This window comes from Acipenser ruthenus, chromosome 20 (genome assembly GCF_902713425.1).
Source record: "Acipenser ruthenus chromosome 20, fAciRut3.2 maternal haplotype, whole genome shotgun sequence".
NCBI classification, from domain to species: Eukaryota; Metazoa; Chordata; class Actinopteri; order Acipenseriformes; family Acipenseridae; genus Acipenser; species Acipenser ruthenus.
Window position 1 is genome coordinate 31,404,617 of NC_081208.1, and position 15,470 is coordinate 31,420,086.

The 15,470-nt window shown below is 42.9% G+C and overlaps 1 protein-coding gene across 15 annotated transcripts in view; it reads right to left on the reverse strand.

The window, feature by feature from the left end:
- Nucleotides 1–15,470, reverse strand: part of LOC117425687 (chromodomain-helicase-DNA-binding protein 9-like) — a 67,907-nt gene that overhangs the window by 30,928 nt on the left and 21,509 nt on the right. For 7 of the 15 annotated variants that reach the window (XM_058993939.1, XM_058993943.1, XM_058993942.1 and 4 more), the window contains 4 exons: nucleotides 7,612–7,994; nucleotides 4,578–4,721; nucleotides 574–679; nucleotides 310–456 (listed from right to left, as the gene is read on the reverse strand). In XM_058993939.1, coding sequence (XP_058849922.1) covers nucleotides 310–456; nucleotides 574–679; nucleotides 4,578–4,721; nucleotides 7,612–7,994 — 780 coding nt within the window. Of the gene's footprint in view, nucleotides 1–309; nucleotides 457–573; nucleotides 680–4,577; nucleotides 4,722–7,611; nucleotides 7,995–10,185; nucleotides 10,292–10,571; nucleotides 10,677–15,470 lie in introns of those variants that run through there. The other 8 variants (XM_058993947.1, XM_058993946.1, XM_058993945.1 and 5 more) reach the window with 4 other exon arrangements.

A 15,470-nucleotide genomic window follows, 5' to 3' on the forward strand; every position in this document is an offset into this window, starting at 1 on the left:
CAATCAAGCACACTCCCCCGATGCATCCCACTGGAGCCTTCCCCCTCTCCAGCAGTCCCTTTCAATTGGGAGCCCATCTGAAGATCTGCCTCCATTGGGACCATCTCTTTGCTAACACCATTTTTGCTTGGTTCCTTTCAGGCACAGAGGTATTCCACAGCACTGTACCGAAATAAACCAGATGATGTCTTCCCCCAAGAATAGCACATGTCCCTGCTGCATGGACCATTTGCATTTCTAAATACTGCATGGCCAGCTTTGCAAAGCTGGCGAGGCTCAGTGCCCAGAAGGGAAGGTAATGTTTCTCACCACGAACAGTTGCAGAGCGTGCTCCTTGCGGGGTGCAGTGCCGGCCCTCTTCACTTTCACCGTCACTTTCTTCTCTTCGTCTGATATCTTGCACTCTCCCTCTTCTGCGTATTTTTTTCTTTTCACTTGCCGATTAGATCTTCTCTTCTGCACAACAAAGGCATGATCACAGTTTTACTAGCACAGTTTTAAAAAGCATGCCATTGCTGGATGTACTACAGCAAGTCAAGAGTACAGAATATACGTATCTAAGCGCTCCCTCACCGAGTCGTCGTCCTTCGAGGAGCGCCGTGGCGTCGGCTCGCTGTCGGACTCTTCATCCGAGGACTCGCTCTTCCTCTTCTTCTTACCAAATTTGATAACAATTTTTCTGTAGAAAGAAAAATAATTTAATAAAATTAACACAAAAAAACCATAAGTAAAGAAAAAAAAAGAATCAAGTTTGATGCATTGTCAGAATACAAATCCAGATTATGCCAGATTAAGCGTGGGATATTTACTGAAAGCATGCACACCATCCTTTGCTGTGTCTACTGTAACTACAGTTCTGCATGATCAGCAGATGTATCTCATAAAGGTTTAACACAGAGTGCACAAAAGTTATACAATCTGAGAAGGACCCTCTCTGCTCAATCCCCCGATTCAGCACCGCCCCATCTCCAATTACAATGACTCGTTTAGAACAACTTCCACATGGGCCAGTGTGTGTCTGCTTGAAGCAGGCTCCATGGTTTACATGTCTGGACTGTGCAAGCTCTCACTGATATCACTAAAACTACAAGAGCCTGAATATCAATCAGCCCGCACGGCTGAGCAATGCAGAAGGTGGGAGAAGAGATATGCATGCAAAACTGTAACCAAAAGAGAAACAAGAGACAAGCAGGCACAACTGCAACCGAAAAACAGACAATTCAGGTCAGGGTGGGAAGTGCCTGCAGCAATGTCTTTGAGGGGTTACAAAATACAAATTCAGTTTCTGTGCTGAATATATATATTTTTTAATTTGATAATTCGTGGTTAGGTCATGTTGACAGTAAATAGTTTACTATATGTCATTGTATAAGGACCCTTCAGTGATTCACTGTTTTGATGTGCAAGTCAAATAGAAACTGTAATGAGAAAGCACTGTAAAGTCAATAAATGTAAAAAAAAAATTTTAAAATATGGTCTTAAGCCTTTTATGTAACACGCTGTTTTCTAAACTTCTTATGAGGTAGTCTAGGTGGACGGTGTATCTACAGTACTGTAGCACACAGAACAAATTGTGAATAATGGAGTAGAAACCACACAGTGTACGCTCTGCTACCTGGTCTGTCCCCTGGAGGTTGACTCACAGAGCAAATCGTAGCTGGCTCTGTGCTGAGCAATACTGAGTAAGAAAGGAAAGCTGCTCCTGCACCTTGAAACAGTGAGACAGGCTGACATCAGACAGGGTTTCACGGAAATGACTTTGCTACTCGTCTAGTAAGGCTCTCAGTGGAGGTCTGGGGGAGCTGGCTTGCATTCTCGTGAACGCTGTGCCAACAAGCAGGGAGGTCCTGATCTCACAGCGCTCAGCTCTCTCTCCCTCAGGAACTCCAATCTTGTTTGAAAAGCACTTCCCAAGCCCTGGTCTCTGATCTGCATGATGGGATATCCCAGCCTGCACACTAGAGAGCTTCCTGCTGTAAAGCTTCCCCTGGTAAGCAGACGCAAGTTCAGCCTGCCCTCCCCAATGAACTCCACACTACAGTACAGAATACACCTCTGTTATGCTGACTGTACTGACCTACAATTTAGCACTTGCCAGAAACATTCTTGCAATTCAAGTACTGAGGTCCTGAACAGCTGCACCTTGAGATCAGTGAATGTTGAACTTTTGGTAGTTCCTAGAAATCGTCCAAAAATCAGGATGGGGCAAGGGCCTTTGTTTTTGTCAAGGTCCATGCCTTTGGAGCTCCCTCCCAAGTAATACCAGGAAAGCATGGCACAGTCTAATCTTTCAAAATGAAGTTTAAAAACATATTTGTTTGCGTTGGCTTATTTTTGTGCTGGATTGACTGGCCAATGGCTGTATTTTTTTAGTTTTTACTCTAAAGCGCCCTGGGATGCTCTATATGAAGAGCGCTACAGAATATAAAACGGAACATTGTCTTGCAATGTATTGCATGATACACCAGCAGACAGACTTTGTAGCCTTTATTAAGCAGCTGATGTGATAGATTTGCAATCTGACACACGAGGCAGCTGTGGAGTGTGAGCAGCGAGCTCCTGTACTGAGAGTGCTGACATCACCGCTTTCTATCCAGGGAGCCTCTCTGTGGAGTGTGAGCCTGCGCGTGAGCAGCGAGCTCCTGTACCGAGAGTGCTGACATCACCGCTTTCTATCCAGGGTGCCTCTCTGTGGAGTGTGAGCCTGTGCGTGAGCAGCAAGCTCCTGTACTGAGAGTGCTGACATCACCTCTTTCTATCCAGGGTGCCTCTCTTTATTAGAGCCAGATTGAACCAGTCAGACTTCTGGAAGCGAGCCAGCTCAGCACTCCACATTGTTTTTATTGTGAATCTCCCCCTCGACTCATCACGCCGTCTCATTTGCACGCTCTCTTTTCAAACAGGCCACACTGGAATCACATCTCGTTATTCTCTGGGCACATGCTGTTCTTGTTGCAGTTTCCATGCCTTGCAGTGAAGTGGGTGAAAATAGCTACATGGAGGCTTTAAAAGAGAACAGTCCTTAATTGAAATTTTTTTATATCAATTATTTCAAGATATTTTTAGGGCTGTGTCATTGCTGTTTTGAGGAATGAACATTGTTTCCTATGATCTTGTTCACAATGTGCCACAGTAGGCAAGGTAACATCTTTCAGGGTTTTATTGCTGCTGTTCGGCAGACAGCTTGATAAAACACATTGCACCGCTTTCAGCAACATTTACTGTAGAAAGAAATATTCATCTGTTTTACTGTGCAGAATAATAATAATAAAAATAATAAATTTATATATATTGAACATTGAATACATTTCATCAATAAGCACTATGAACAGGTATAGTACAGTATACCTTCCTCAGGCAGTAGTACACTTCAAGTCTACAGCAGAATTATCCATGGTTGTAAAACAAACAGAACGGGTGCCCTACGCACGCAAAAAAAAAAAAAACACCAAAAGAAATCACACAAAAACAATGAACAGAATGAATGCATGTCAAACATGATCGTTCTGAGTCAATATCGAGATTGTAATTGAACTGACATCTCCGGTTCATGCATGCTTCCACTGAGCTTCATATCTGTTACAGTGCAAAGGGGACTTGCAAGGGCACACTAGTACAACAGGGCACTTAACTGAGGAGCCTTCATAGCAGGCCAGGGCGATTTATCCAGACAAGCTGCAAATACTAAATAAAAATGAATTCTGCAGACATAATGCATTATAAAAGGGAGGTAGTGCTACATTAATTACAGTATGTACTGTTGGGACATTGAAAATTTCACATAAATGAATAGATGAGGTGTATGCCAGGAAGAAACTGCGGTATGCTCAACTAGCTGCTGAAGCGGGACAGCGAGGATGGAGAGTCCAAGTTTACCCAATGGAGGTGGGTTGTCGAGGATTTGTGGCACACTCTACAACCTGGTTTCTCAGAGACGTCGGATTCAGTGGCTAAGAGTTACGTCACACAGTGAAGAACTTATCTGAAGCAGCAGAGAGGAGCAGAAACTGGCTGTGGTTGAGACGGAAAGATTCTAGTTGGGGATCTCAAGCACAATAGAAAGAAACGCTGATGTACGGGTAAGTAAGCTGGGTTGAGTTCAGTGGGCGATGCAGGGGGGGTGATGCTGGGACAACAGAATCACAGTCAAGCCCTCTTGAGGTGTCGTGGGCTAGTCGAAGAAACACCAATGATGGAAGGTGCCCACTTGAAGACCCCAGAGATGTACCCTACTTAGCTCAATCCAGACGGTTGTCATGCTGATGCGCTGGGGAGACCGCACTGTGGTTGATCCCCGGAGTCAGCATCGCAGCCGTTGTGTGTGCTGATGCGCTGGGGAGGCAAAATAAGCTGATCCCTGGAGCCAGCATTACACTTCATCCATCAACACCAGGCAGAAGGATATCATCAGAGGAAGGAAACGCAAATGAATGGAGACGCAGATGGATCACATTAGTTTACTGTAAAGCTACGTCTTAGTTGGTGCTTATCTTGGCGAGAGCAGAGTTCAAATCAGTATGAAGTTTTAACATCTACTCTCATGTAATGGAAATTATAATTTGTATGTTGATCCTTACTTGTGCAGGGAGCTCGTTGAGTTTATGGGTCTCAGTACTGTTGGCTTGGGGGTCATCGTACTGGCGCCGCTCACCGAGAGGCTGCGGAAGTGGGGGAGCTTGCTGCTGCTGCTGCTGCTGCTGTCCCTCTTCGAGTAGGGGGAGCTAAAAGACAGGGGGGGGGGGGGGGGGTTGATGAGTCCTGACAGAGGCAAAGGGAGCAACACATGGGGGACAGTGCTATACTAAAATCAATCTGCAATTAACACCAACCAACGGCTGGTCGTCACTCATACAAAATACTGCGGTAGTCTTTATGGGAAAAAAAAAAAAAAAAACACACTCAGTTTTACAATGTACTACCAAACGCCTGATATTAATAAAACCTAATATCAACCGTACAGATAAGTGTTTCTTTCTGCCAAAGAACAGAAAATATCTTACCCTCTCCTCTAAAAATTGAACATAAAGCATGCATAGAGAAGAGGTGTGCGCACGTGAGAGAGAGAGAGAAAGGGCGAGACAGGGGAGAGAGAGAGAGAGAGAGAGAGAGAGAGAGACAGAGGACAGAAAAGGAGGGAGAGAGAGAAAGAAAGAGAGGGAGGGAGGGTTCAGTAATAAATCTAGGGGAAAGGTTAATACCTCTGCAGCAGCGCAGATGCAGCAAACATAAATATTTCATGAATAACCTGAGCTACATATTTCTTTTCTCCTTTTAATATAAAGCCGCAGCAATTTTAACTCCTGCACCTTCACTTCTCTTCACAACATAAACCAATCTGTAGTCAATCACTCATCACCAGGCTTGCAATGAAATAATCCCTTCTTGAGAATGTTGAAGCCATGGCTAGATTCAATATTAGACAAAACAGAGGCTGTTAAGAGGTTCATTCTGATTCATATTTAACTGACGTGAGCTGTAACAGGAACACACACGCACACCACATTAGTTCCCAGTAACTACCGCACAAAATCACGTGGCAGGAGGAATTTATTCCAAAACATCACCCAACAAATAAGAAAAAGAATGGCTGGTTTCACAGACCCCAATCATCACTAACTAGCTAATATTTCAAGAATTACAAATTGGGGAACGGTAGCCTTATGGTTTACTATAAGTTACCGATCTTGGGTGTTGCACGATGCACTCAGACCCCTTTGCCTTTTTTGACTTATTTATTGATTTTTAATTTTTGTTCTTTTAATTTTTTAATTTTTATTTTTGTGGGTTTCTTTAATTTGGGTTACATGGCTATTGTAGTGATCTAGCAATGCGGTTATTAAATAAAGTACCCCGGGGGTCAAAATTTTGGATCCAAACATAGTATCCATGCAAAGTTTGGTTGCACTGGCTGCTGTGGGGTCCGAATGCATAAAGGAACAGACAGACAGACAGACAGACAGACAGACAGAATACAGATGCATCGCTGAACAAAAAGCAATTAATTAACCCTGTTCTAGTTAACACCGTTTCCAGGCACAGACACAGAAAAGTCATTCATCATAACTAGACAGACAATATTATCCACCATTGTGTTTTCTCCTCTAAATCAGCAGCAGCCTGCCCTTCCTGCTTAGCAGACTGGTGCAATTGCAGATTTGGCATCCCCTCCAAGCACAGCAAACAGTTCAGGAATCCTGCATCAGACATCAATTCTCCAGCACCCAAACCCCCCGATCCACACCGATCCTAAACAAACCAGACCTGTGCTTCTACAGAGCAGCAACGGTACTTTCAGACACAATCTAGTGTAAAAGAAAATGCACATCTGACAACACTAAGCACATTATCAGTGCACAACAGCCATTTCATTTAAACAAAAAACAAGGACATTACGAGATCGCTTTGCCTTGTCTCTTTTGAATCCATAATGTACAATTCTGTTTGTTTTCAGAGCATTACAATTATGTCCATAGGGTAAAAACTGTAATTAAAATGTGCTTTTCTTGCACAGTAGGCTACATGAAGGATAGCAAGACTTCTGTAAACCAAAAAAAAAAAAAAAAAAGTTTAAAACTAGTATGCAGCAGCAATACTGTATGCATTGCCTAGCTTCATTTTAGATCCATTCCAGTCCAGGTATTTGTTAAAGGCAGGTCCTACATGATTTCATTGAGCCTGCTGAGGGTCCGATAAATAATTTGACTGGACAAAAACCCGGATTGTGCACCACTGCCCTACATGGACAGTCAGGGCTGAGCACCAGCACCACCGCAGCACTCAAGCACCCAGCCAGCCACTAGTGCACAGCTCCTAACAGATCCACTCCGGGTCCAATCCTCATCACTGGTTCATTAGCTTTAAATGAGACCATTTGTTATTTCCTGGCCACTGGTATTGGCTGCATCTTACTGATCATCTGAAATGGCATGCGCGGTATTGATAATCTGAAATGGCAGGCGCGGTATTGATAATCTGAAAATGGCAGGCGCGGTATTGATAATCTGAAATGGCAGGCGCGGTATTGATAATCTGAAATGGCAGGCGCGGTATTGATAATCTGAAATGGCAGGCGCGGTATTGTACACAACAGGGGCTTGCTCCTCAGTGTGTGACTCGCCAGCTTGCAAGTAACTAAAATCTTGGGCATGATTAGAAAGTTGTTTCAACTGTTGGGTCTAAAATCGAGAGCAAGGTAAATCACAGGGATGGAAATAAGACATTGCAAAGGAGTTTGATCCATTCTTGGTTTTGCCGAGTTTAATAAGCCACACCTGAGCTTGTTACCTATATATGCTGTGGCTAATCAAGCGTGTTAAAACCTGGAAATGGGTGAAACTGCTAGACAATAGGAGTCTTATTTCCATTTCGGGACTATTACTGCAAGTCACAGCTTTAAAAACACTGCACAACTTTGAAACTTTGGGGCTGTAATGGGAAGCAGATATTTCTGTTTTTGAGGGGGGGTGGGGGCACCTAACATCTACACGTATCTTTCCTAACATCTACAGATATCCTTCCTAACATCTACAGATATATTTTCCTCTTTTCTCATACTGTCTAAAGGTTCTCTACTTTTACCGGGCATTTGCTGACAAAGAAGTCCCGACTCACCCGATTTTGGTCTTCTGCTTGGATTTGGAGGACGGGCCACTCTTGGCCTTCTTGGAGAGCTTGTCCTTGGGTTTAGGTTTGGATTTGAGCCGGCGTGCCGCCTTGCGCTCCTGCCGGGCCTCGCTGGAGGAGCTGGGGAAGCTCTCGGGGCTCATGACGCGTGGGATGTTCTTCTCCCCGCGCTCCTTCGCCTTGGCGATGGCCTCTGAGATGATGCGGTTGGCCTTCTCCTGCTTGTCCTCCACGAGGACCTCCATCATCACAGCTGCTGCCGTTGCTGCCTTCTTCAGCCTCCTCTCAGAGTACACCGGGCTGCTCCTCACCTGGGGGCTGTGCAGCTTGGACTGGGAGCCTGAACCATTAGTGTTCTTAGAGGAAGGGGGCTGCAACAGACAGAGAGGGAGAGACACAAAAACGTCAGAAAGAGTTTCTCAATCCGTTTACTATTTAAGACTGGAAATGTGCTCCTCTAAATCTCACACAGACCTCACCTGACCTCCTACCAAACGGAGGCCCATTTGAGTTCCCAACCTGATTTTACAAAGGCAACTTTCAATAACAGAATCGGCACTACTGTATGTTCTCTATACAACAAATGATAATATCCTTTCTATAACTTATTTTTTCTCACATTTCATTTTTAGAATAGGATATTATCACAGTGGCGTCAGGTTATTGATAACCACTTGTTGAGATTTATTCAAGTTTACCACAGTATTTTTGCACTGCAAGTTTACAGTTTTCTCATGCTTTTACTATGCATTTACTATACTGTAGTCTCATCTTTCCAATGCTTGCCTATGCTTTACCATGCTTTCACATTGCTTTATTACACGTTGCTAGGATTTTTACTATGGGAAACTTTGATAAAGGTTCCAAACAGGATCTTTTTTTTGCTACAGTAACATGTATTTTGTAATCTAATGGTCTGAAACTGACTGTTTCAATGAAAGCCTGCAGTGAGCTATAATCTGCTCTCCCTTTATTATAATAATTATTTGCATGGAAAAAAACAACACACTCAAGCTGCTGTTTGTAGTTCAAATTCAATCATACAGTATATAGACCTGCTACAGTATATATGTTAGAGGAACATTTAAATGTAAAATGGCTGCAGTTACTGAGGGCTGTCTTCATAGATATTATTACAGTGAGCAGTGCAGCACATAGTAAATAAATACTGATTAATTATCTGGGTCAGTTCCGACACTCAATGGAATCTTGTGTGACAGTAAAGTATTACTGGGAGAGTTAAGGCCTTTAAGATAAGCACTAAACAATCAATCACACAGCCTGAGTCTCAACATTTCAACAGTAAATCAAGTATTGGAAATATGAATGTGTAGATTGTAACATTATAGGTCCGATAACAGAAATGATGGTCTCCCCCCACAGGAAACATGCAATCTCAAAGGTTTTATAATCCTGTGATAACAACTACACTAACCATGATATACAGAACCTGTACACAGACCTGCACTGTAGACAATACAAGCAGACTGTATAAATGTTATTTCTGCTTTAGCAAACCTATAGCAGGGGGTACAATAAAAATAAAAGTATTGCATCTGATTCACCTTTCACAGCTAAGATCAGACGAGATGCAACATCATAAATATAATCAATATTTTTTCACCAAACTGATACGGCAATCAAATGACCTCCTCTTGCTGCACTGCAAGTTTCAGGAAAAGGCCAATTAATAACCCAAGCTACCAGACAAAATGAAAATCGCTCTCAAGAAATCGCCTTGCACAGGACACAAGATCTGCAATAATGTGTTTGCACTTCTGAGCCATGTGACTGTCCCAGATCAACTGCCCTGCATTAAAACGAGTGATGGTTTAGTGTACAAGTGCAACAAAACATTGAGCACCTCTGACATACTGTTATTCCTGCAAAGCTGATGTACTTTACAACAAGCCTCTATCAAGCCAATGGATGAGACTTTTATTTACTGCACTGCAAGAAAATCTAATTATCTGCAACCAACAAACATTCGATTTCTGTGTCCAAATTAGCATTGCTTAATATAATTTTAAACCTTTTAGGAGTGGGAAATAAAACAATTAATTTAAGTCCCATATGTGTACTAAGGAAATACATTTCAGCCGTATTCCATAGGTCTACATTATTAAAATGTTACTCACCATGACTTAACATCGGCAAACAAATATTAGGGCAAAATGTCATTCAACCAGAAATTAAACCACCACTTCAGAACTCTACCTTGTGAAATGAGACATGGTCAGTGTATTTCTACCTCCATTTTCAAGTGTAGCACTTACTAAACACCACAATTATCTGCCTTTAACTTAAAAATCTTATTGTATTACTTGTATTGTAACCTTGAAATTTATTTGCTTACGATTGTAAGTCGTCCTGGATAAGGGCGTCTGCTAAGAAATAAATAATAATAATAATAATAATAATAATAAAAATAAAAACAATAAAAAAAGAGAAATTCCACTGCATGAAACAATCAAATAAAAACTAAACAAAATGAAAACACAAACACACACACACACACACACACACACACACGCACGCCTGGGATTATTGCCATTTTCTCACCCACGAATAAGCTGCAGAGAGCAGCAACAGCCAGGAAAACAGCCACTGGTATTCTCCAAACACATTCTCAGGGCCAGATCCTGTGTGTGCTTCAGTAAGTAATGTTACAGCACATCAAGAGACCCACTGCAGCGCAGGGAGGCTGAAGGGAGCCAGCGTCAGGAAATGGGAAGGGGGGGGGGGGAAAAAAAAAACCCAGCAAGCCACCTTTAGGCCTGGGAGTTTAACAAATTACTGAGGCTGAAGAAAACAGCAACAAGCACAAGATGGCGATGCGAGGCCAGCTCTGCAGCGCAGCCAGTAGCAAAGAACGTTATACAATCCTATTACCCTTTTAGCCCTCGCAACCCCTCCTCCTCCTCCCACTCGCTCAGCAGTTCACTTACCCTTCCTCTTGGCCTCTTCACTGAAGACATTTTTTCGGTCGTCTTAACAAAGCCTTGCTCTTTTTTTTCCTCTCTCTCTCTCTCTCTCTCTCTCTCACTCTCTCTCTCTCTCTCCAAACCCACCCCCCAGACTTTGCTCAAGAGGAAATCATTAGGAGAGGATTGCTAAACGGCCTATTTATCTCGGCAGCAGCAAGAAGGAGTACGGCTGCCTGTAAACACACATTGTGATCTAGCAAGGCACCCCTCTCGCTCTCCTCTCATTGATTCTCCACATCCCGGGGTAAGGTAGGCTACTCCTCCTCTGTACACCGAAAGGTTTTGCGTGTTGATGTTGGTGGTGCGGTTTTTTTCTCAGCCCTCTATCTCTCTCAATAGCCAGCACAGCCAGTCAGCCTCCAACAAAGCAGAGCAAAATGAAAGCACAAAGCATCAAAATACATCAGCATGAATATTAAGAGATGTCGTTAAAATCCTGACTCGCTTTCCCTCCCCCCCCCCTCCTCTCGCTCTGCGGAAGTAGACCAGCAGATGGTGCTACCAGGTATTAGGCTCTCCATTAGGCTCTCTACACTTTAACCCCCAAAGGACTGGATTTCTACACAAATGCCTGGGAATGCTGTTAAACGTCTTTAGAAAGCTCTTTACTTTTTCCCATATTGACTTACTGGTAATGACAGCAGTCATCCTATGCCTAACCCTTTTATACTCTCTAAGAATGTTCACCTACAATCCAGCATTTTCTAGACTTTTCTAGAATTAGATTTTCCATTATCATATTGAAATTTCTAGCACCATGTAGACAATACTATCATAGCATCAAAGGGTAGGAATACTTTTGTATTAGCATTTTTTGATTGCCGAAATAAATAATTGTTTGAAATAAATAATCTATTTCTTCTAACTTTTTTTCCTCATCCACAAAAGCAAAACTTTTGTTACAAAAGATTTTTCCTAAAATTCTTTGTTTTCGAGAACTTTCTAGAAATTATAAAATTTCCATTGGGTATGTAAACTTTTGACTACAACTGTATGTTATACGGCAGTACGGTCATGGCTCCCATTTGCCCCATAATGCCATTACACTAACACTAGTATTCTCATTATAAGGTGGAACACAAACAGCATGGTCTCTTAACTATGGCTCCCGACTACAGTGTTATATAATAGGCTGTAATAGGTTAAATAGTACTGAACACGTCACTCTGTTCTATAATGTGCTAATTTAAAACACTCCTAATGTTAACATGTACAGCAGAGATACAGACTGTACTATCACACTTCTATGAATGGATGAAACAAAATCCCTGGAGGTATACAAAGTAGCATGCTTTAAAGTCTTCTCTGAATGGGTTCCTTTCAAGACGTACGGTAGTGAAGCCTGGAGCACGCTCGGAACCGCGGGATTCCTCTCAGTAAAAGCAGGCAGTCGGGGAGCTTTTTTTTTTTTTTTTCCAGTTCTGGGTAGAAACTCATCTGCAGTTCAACCAAGCGAGGCAGAGCAATTTCTGGGTCTCTCAGAGCTTCTTTTAAATAACGCAACACCCCACAAGAAACCATATCCTAGCATGCTATCAGACTGCACAGTACACAAGACCAGTGAGATACGTCGACTGCGTACATATACAAACTGGCTTTTACTGGAACAACCTCTCAATGGACTACCTCAGAAAGGTCTTCATAGACGCCTGTTTTTTTTTTTTTTACATAGGCGTTGTAACATAGGACTGGTATAGATCACACACACTGTAATTCAACTGAGTCATAACTACAAACAAGTGGCCTTGGTGGGCAATACCAGCTTATGTAAAACTGCTGTAATTCTCTGCTTTCGTTCTAAAACCAAATTAAAAAAAAAAAAAAAAGAATTCTGAAAAAAAAAAAAAATCAGATTATTGCATGGCCAGGAGATATCCAAGGAGGGAGTGAATAATTGCATCATTATTTTAACTTCATGTTTTTTTTGTGTGAATTTAACAGACTGCTCTCTGCGGATTTCCATTGACAACAGTGAAACAGCGATTAAGAAACCTCAGGAAATCCGATTGTGACAACAATTGGACTAACCACCCCATCTGATATGAATATGAGGAGGGAGGGGGGCCCGGCTATGAATATAGCAGCTCACAGGACCCCTCTCCTATCTGGCTGTCTGCTTCCTCCTGAACTCCTCTGTGGTTTTGTAAAGAGCACTGTTCACTCAACCTGACTTCACAGGACCATCTAAAGACAGGGGGGAGCGTTACCAGTACATCATCATCAAGAAGCTTTTGAACCAGTACATCCGCATCAAGAAGCTTTAGAACCAGTACATCCACATCAAGATGCTTTAGAACCAGTACATCCGCATCAAGAAGCTTTTGAACCAGTACATCAAGAAGCTTTCAAACCAGTACATCCGCATCAAGAAGCTTTCGAACCAGTACATCCGCATCAAGAAGCTTTAGAACCAGTACATCCGCATCAAGAAGCTTTCGAACCAGTACATCCGCATCAAGAAGCTTTAGAACCAGTACATCCGCATCAAGAAGCTTTAGAACCAGTACATCCACATCAAGAAGCTTTAGAACCAGTACATCCGCATCAAGAAGCTTTAGAACCAGTACATCCGCATCAAGAAGCTTTAGAACCAGTACATCCGCATCAAGAAGCTTTTGAACCAGTACATCCGCATCAAGAAGCTTTTGAACCAGTACATCTGCATCAAGAAGCTTTAGAACCAGTACATCCACATCAAGAAGCTTTAGAACCAGTACATCCACATCAAGAAGCTTTAGAACCAGTACATCCGCATCAAGAAGCTTTAGAACCAGTACATCCACATCAAGAAGCTTTAGAACCAGTACATCCGCATCAAGAAGCTTTAAAACCAGTACATCCACATCAAGAAGCTTTAGAACCAGTACATCCGCATCAAGAAGCTTTAGAACCAGTACATCCGCATCAAGAAGCTTTAGAACCAGTACATCCGCATCAAGAAGCTTTTGAACCAGTACATCATCATCAAGAAGCTTTAGAACCAGTACATCTGCATCAAGAAGCTTTAGAACCAGTACATCTGCATCAAGAAGCTTTAGAACCAGTACATCAAGAAGCTTTAGAACAAGTACATCAAGAAGCTTTCAAACCAGCACATCAAGAAGCTTTAGAACCAGTATATCCGCATCAAGAAGCTTTAGAACCAGTACATCAAGAAGCTTTCAAACCAGTACATCCGCATCAAGAAGCTTTAGAACCAGTATATCCGCATCAAGAAGCTTTAGAACCAGTACATCAAGAAGCTTTCAAACCAGTACATCAAGAAGCTTTCAAACCAGTACATCCGCATCAAGAAGCTTTAGAACCAGTACATCAAGAAGTTTTCAAACCAGTACATCCGCATCAAGAAGCTTTAGAACCAGTATATCCGCATCAAGAAGCTTTAGAACCAGTACATCAAGAAGCTTTCAAACCAGTACATCAAGAAGCTTTCAAACCAGTACATCCGCATCAAGAAGCTTTAGAACCAGTACATCAAGAAGTTTTCAAACCAGTACATCAAGAAGCTTTCAAACCAGTACATCCGCATCAAGAAGCTTTAGAACCAGTATATCCGCATCAAGAAGCTTTAGAAACAGATACTTTGTTCTGTTTATTTATTTGTTAATTTTATATTTATCAATATCTGCACCCTGTACATCACCTCCCCAGTATCAATATCTGCACCCTGTACATCACCTCCCCAGTATCAATATCTGCACCCTGTACAGTACCTCCCCAGTATCAATAGCTGCACCCTGTACATCACCTCCCCAGTATCAATAGCTGCACCCTGTACATCACCTCCCCAGTATCAATATCTGCACCCTGTACAGTACCTCCCCAGTATCAATATCTGCACCCTGTACAGTACCTCCCCAGTATCAATATCTGCACCCTGTACATCACCTCCCCAGTATCAATATCTGCACCCTGTACATCACCTCCCCAATATCAATATCTGCACCCTGTACATCACCTCCCCAGTATCAATATCTGCACCCTGTACAGCACCTCCCCAGTATCAATATCTGCACCCTGTACAGCACCTCCCCAGTATCAATATCTGCACCCTGTACATCACCTCCCCAGTATCAATATCTGCACCCTGTACATCACCTCCCCAGTATCAATATCTGCACCCTGTACATCACCTCCCCAGTATCAATATCTGCACCCTGTACAGCACCTCCCCAGTATCAATATCTGCACCCTGTACAGCACCTCCCCAGTATCAATATCTGCACCCTGTACAGTACCCCCCCAGTATCAATATCTGCACCCTGTACAGTACCCCCCCAGTATCAATATCTGCACCCTGTACAGTACCTCCCCAGTATCAATATCTGCACCCTGTACATCACCTCCCCAGTATCAATATCTGCACCCTGTACATCACCTCCCCAGTATCAATATCTGCACCCTGTACAGCACCTCCCCAGTATCAATATCTGCACCCTGTACAGTACCCCCCCAGTATCAATATCTGCACCCTGTACAGCACCTCCCCAGTATCAATATCTGCACCCTGTACAGTACCTCCCCAGTATCAATATCTGCACCCTGTACAGTACCTCCCCAGTATCAATATCTGCACCCTGTACAGCACCTCCCCAGTATCAATATCTGCACCCTGTACATCACCTCCCCAGTATCAATATCTGCACCCTGTACATCACCTCCCCAGTATCAATATCTGCACCCTGTACATCACCTCCCCAGTATCAATATCTGCACCCTGTACATCACCTCCCCAGTATCAATATCTGCACCCTGTACAGTACCTCCCCAGTATCAATATCTGCACCCTGTACATCACCTCCCCAGTATCAATATCTGCACCCTGTACAGTACCTCCCCAGTATCAATATCTGCACCCTG